Source organism: Procambarus clarkii, chromosome 73, assembly GCF_040958095.1.
Source record: "Procambarus clarkii isolate CNS0578487 chromosome 73, FALCON_Pclarkii_2.0, whole genome shotgun sequence".
In the NCBI taxonomy this organism is placed as follows: Eukaryota; Metazoa; Arthropoda; class Malacostraca; order Decapoda; family Cambaridae; genus Procambarus; species Procambarus clarkii.
Window position 1 is genome coordinate 5,092,410 of NC_091222.1, and position 4,654 is coordinate 5,097,063.

At 41.1% G+C, this 4,654-nt stretch overlaps 1 protein-coding gene across 1 annotated transcript; it reads right to left on the reverse strand.

Moving 5' to 3' along the window:
• Positions 1-3,661: 3,661 nt before the first annotated feature.
• Positions 3,662-4,481, reverse strand: LOC138356549 (uncharacterized). Its single transcript, XM_069312743.1, has 2 exons — positions 4,001-4,481; positions 3,662-3,678 (listed from the first exon to the last, which is right to left on the reverse strand). Exons 1-2 carry the CDS (start codon positions 4,479-4,481, stop codon positions 3,662-3,664), a joined length of 498 nt encoding a protein of 165 aa, XP_069168844.1.
• Between the last annotated feature and the right edge of the window lie 173 nt (positions 4,482-4,654).

The following is a 4,654-nucleotide window of genomic DNA, read 5'->3' on the forward strand; positions in this document are numbered from 1 at the left end:
TGACCAGATGGTGAATCTGTGTCACGATTGATTGATTGATGAAGATTAAGCCACCCAAGAGGTGGCACGGGCATGAATAGCCCGTAAGTGGTGGCCCTTTCGAGCCATTACCAGTATCAAAAGATAATACTGGAGATCTGTGGAGGCGCAACTGCACCCTGCGTGACGGGAGATGTCTCCCGGACCAAGTGGTGACCAAATGGTGATCTGTGTCACTGTGCTACTGTTTATATATATGTAAGTACTGTGAGGTCTCTTATTGACTATGCTTCACCTTTCATTTCTTGTTTTGGTAAAGGTAGACTACAAATGTTGGAAATGGCACAAAACGAAGCCAAGATAATAATTGTTAGGCTTTATAAGAAACATTACGATTGAGGTAATGAGGATGAAAATGAACTTAAAAGAGGATTGGGGATAGAGTTTCTGAGATAAATGTAACCTAAGCGATTAGACTAATGAGAGACGGTGTAGTTAATGTATTAATGCACTAAGTTATAACTGTGGGAGGAAATGAACTTTATTTTCAAATGTTACAAAATATAATGTATTGCATAATATATTTCATTCACGGGCGAGACATCTCCCGTCAGGGTGCAGGCGCACCTCCACAGATCTCCAGTACTAGCTCTTGATACTGGTAATGGCTCAAAAGGGCCACCACTTACGGGCTATTCATGCCCGTGCCACCTTTTCGGTGGCTTAATCTTCATCAATCAATCAATATTTCATTACTTATGACACAATTAACACGAAACTAACATCTCAACGACCTAATCGTTGAGATGTAAGTCTCGTCCTAATCACACACTCAGACCTTGATAAAGCGCTCAGGAGAGTGCGAAAGTTTAGGTGTAAATCTTTACATAAAATTCATAAATACATAAGTGTGGATTTTTAACCTGTTATTATGTCTGCGAGAAGACATTACCTATTACTTAACACAGGAGTTATTATAAAGGTGGTAAATATAGCAACACAAAATTGAACACGAAACAATGGATACAAATTGGATAATTTTTTTCAGGAAAGATCTGGATAAATATTGGTTTGGAAATATGTTGATTGGTCTGTGAAACAAATTACGGGGTAACACAGTAAATGTGAGAGCCGTTGATTGTTTTCACAGTCGGTTAGACATATATGTGAATGAAAATAAGGATGATATAAAGAGTAGTTGATTCATATGGTCCAAATGACCTTCCGTATTGTCCTTAATTCATATATTCTTATTATTTCAAGCGAAAATTATACATATAAATTAAAGAGTGAAATATAATATAAATAGGAGGTGCCTCGTATAGAACAACAAGCTTTTTGTAGTTTTAATTATTCACGTTTTATCTAGATCTTTTATTCTGTCTAAATTGTATAGATTATCTAGAGAATTGTCTCTAACAGATCGTGTAATCTATTATTTATCGGCTAATCTATCAATTCTGGATCGTCTATTCTATTTATTCTAGATCGTCTAAATGAACAAATCTATTCTTGTGTGTCTAGATCGTCTAATACATCAAGATCGCCTGTTTTTTAATCCTTCTTAGGTAATTTGTGTACTGCAAATTTTATGTAAGTAGTCCAAAATATAAATGTAAAAATTGTTTTTAAATAAAGTTACCGATTCCATTGATTTATTTATTACCAGCTTGGATTGACTTTGAGCAGCCCGAGAGCAGCCATATTCCGGGAACATCAACTAAATTTCGGAGACTTGAGGCATAGTGAAATTCACACCAGTTCCTCCATCTATCATCATTTTATTATGTAGGAAGAACCGCACGTCTATGGGTCATCCAATAAGGTTAGCAGACATCTAGATGTTACTACTGCTAGGCTTAGGCTCGGCTACAAGTACCTCTGGGAGTTTGTAGCATCTGCTAATGTAGATTTGGCTAAAAGTAAACTCTGTCAGCAGAACTATTCGCATACTTTGCGTCATTATATATTGGAATGTCAAAAAATCGCGGAATTTAGAGATAACACCATCAATGGTGTCCAAGAAATGTGTAAGTACTTCATGCATAATGATGTGCTGCCCGAAAACTTAGCGAAGTATCCAAAATTTGCTTACTGTAGGTAATGCATGCATGACTAAAGCTGCCGCCGAGTTGGGTGGATGTGCAGCAAGACTAGTAACTGTGTGACTCACCATAGATGTAAAGTGCCTTGTATAGTGACTGTTGTGAGCCTCTTGTTGAATCACTTGTGATACAAAACATTATTGATGTGTGTAGGTGATTAAATATGTATGTGTATGTATATGTATATATATGTACATATATGTATGAGTATGTGTACATGTAAATATAACATTACTAATTGTGTAACTAGCGTCAACAAATTGTTATTTGCTTAGCTAAACGAACTAGAGGGTTCAGTTCCTGAACCGATTATGTGCCTCTGAAATCCTTTACACCACCACCCACGGGATGGGTATGGGGTGCATAATAAAGAAAGGAATTGAAATTATTCGAGTTCCCGAAGTCTTTTCAATATCGTAACTATCTAATATATGCGTATTGTTTCGTGTTCTGCTTTGTGTTGTAATGTTTAAAAACTTTTTTAATATCCTCCTTTGTTACAACTTTAAACCATTTGGGAAGCCTATCTAGGTCATTTGGTTGCGATTTTGTCTTTAAATATATTTCCCGCGATGTCTGGAATATATTTGCGATGTCTGGAAAATTTCTGGAGAGACCTGGATAAATACTGGCTTGGAATCAGAGTAGAAGAAATTACCTGTAAGACCAAGGAATTGGGATCGCTTCATTGTTTGTCATTGGTTGGACTCATTTGTGAATGAATTTAATTACAAGCAGTCACGCATGGGCCAGTAGTCCTACTGCAGTTTCCATAATTTCTTGGTGTTAACAGTCATTAAGGCCAGCACCTAACTAAGTCATAACCAGTGAGGTGTGATTAACGTGGCCGGGAGGGTGTACTATAAAGGTTGTGGCGGGCAAAATATTGTCATTCACTCCAAACATCTACCACCAACGGACTACTAATACCACCTCTTGGGCGGCATAATCTTCATTAACCAATCAATCATAATATTAACATCATCTGGCGAGCTTGTACGACCTGCATCATGTTGACTCTTGCGAGGGTGATGTGCTTCCTGCTCGTAGCAACCACCTCCGTCAACACTAAATTTTCCTCTTCAGATTTTTGGAATTTTTTTACCAGGAAAAATGCTTCGAGAGTGGCTCCTGTTGACCTCAAGGAACAAACTACTCAGGCTCCGCTGAGTACAACTACCATCAAGCCATCAGTACTGACATCTACTCTCCCTCCACCATCACTGGAGGTGATAGCTGTCAAGAAGACAATCTGTGCGTCAGTCATCCCGCCTCAGGCGCCAGGAGAGCCGGCTCTATGTGTGGAGGAAGTCAAGCATCCTAACTTTAAGAAGGGCAGAATTGTAGATGTGCCAGCTACTGATGATGAGGCTCCCCGGGGACTGTACCGTGTTAACATCACTATGGGCATCCCTATGCGCAACCCTATGGTACTGTATGAAGGAAACATGACTTTCATCACGGACATGAAAGGCTTTCCTCGCCTGCCCAAGTTGAAGTGGAAGACTGCGATGGTTCCAGGGTTAAACGTACCAGTTAAATACCCATCATTCGGTTAGAAAGGATTTATGTTCTTCCTAATCATCTTTGACTTCTGAATAAAATGTGTTTACATTACAAACATGTATTTAATACCCTATCATGACACTGTATTTTCTGAAACAGAAAATGACAAATAGATCAGCCATAATTACATAGACAAAGGACACGTCCTATGTCCTGGTTATGTGCTCTCTCTCTCCCTCAAATTTCAATTTGAGTATTCTATTTGCAAAATATAATAAATAGTTTTCCTCAATTACAAAAGATGCTAATTTATTCCCTTCGTTTATTTCAACCAAAATTATCGTTCAGCCACAGAAAAGAAAAGAAAAAGAAACATGTCAGGATTAATTGGGTTATACTGATAATCATACTGGTCCTTATGAGGTAAGTGGCCGTGTGGGCCACTGGCACGAAAGTGGCCGTGTGGGCCACTGGCACGTAAGTGGCCGTGTGGCCCGTGTATGGGCCACTGGCACGTAAGTGGCCGTGTGGCCCGTGTATGGGCCACTGGCACGTAAGTGGCCGTGTGGCCCGTGTATGGGCCACTGGCACGTAAGTGGCCGTGTGGCCCGTGTGGGCCACTGGTCCGTAAGTGGCCGTGTGGGCCACTGGTCCGTAAGTGGTTGTGTGGGCCACTGACACGTAAGTGGCCGTGTGGGCCACTGACACGTAAGTGGCCGTGTGGGCCACTGACACGTAAGTGGCCGTGTGGGCCACTGACACGTAAGTGGCCGTGTGGGCCACTGACACGTAAGTGGCCGTGTGGGCCACTGACACGTAAGTGGCCGTGTGGGCCACTGACACGTAAGTGGCCGTGTGGGCCACTGACACGTAAGTGGCCATGTGGGCCATTTCCATACGCGTATGGAAATGTCAAGACACATAAGCCTGGAAACCCACTTCGGCCAATCATCAGCCAGATACCCACACCCACATACAGACTGGGGAAGCGACTCAACGGCTTGCTGACTCCTTATGTCCCTTGCACCTACAGCCTTAAGTCTCCAAAGGAATTTGTTGACTTA

Coding starts and splice junctions, on each gene's coding strand:
- LOC138356549 (XM_069312743.1), bottom strand. CDS start 4,481: ATGGCCCACATGGCCACTTACGTGTCAGTGGCCCACACGGCCACTTAC.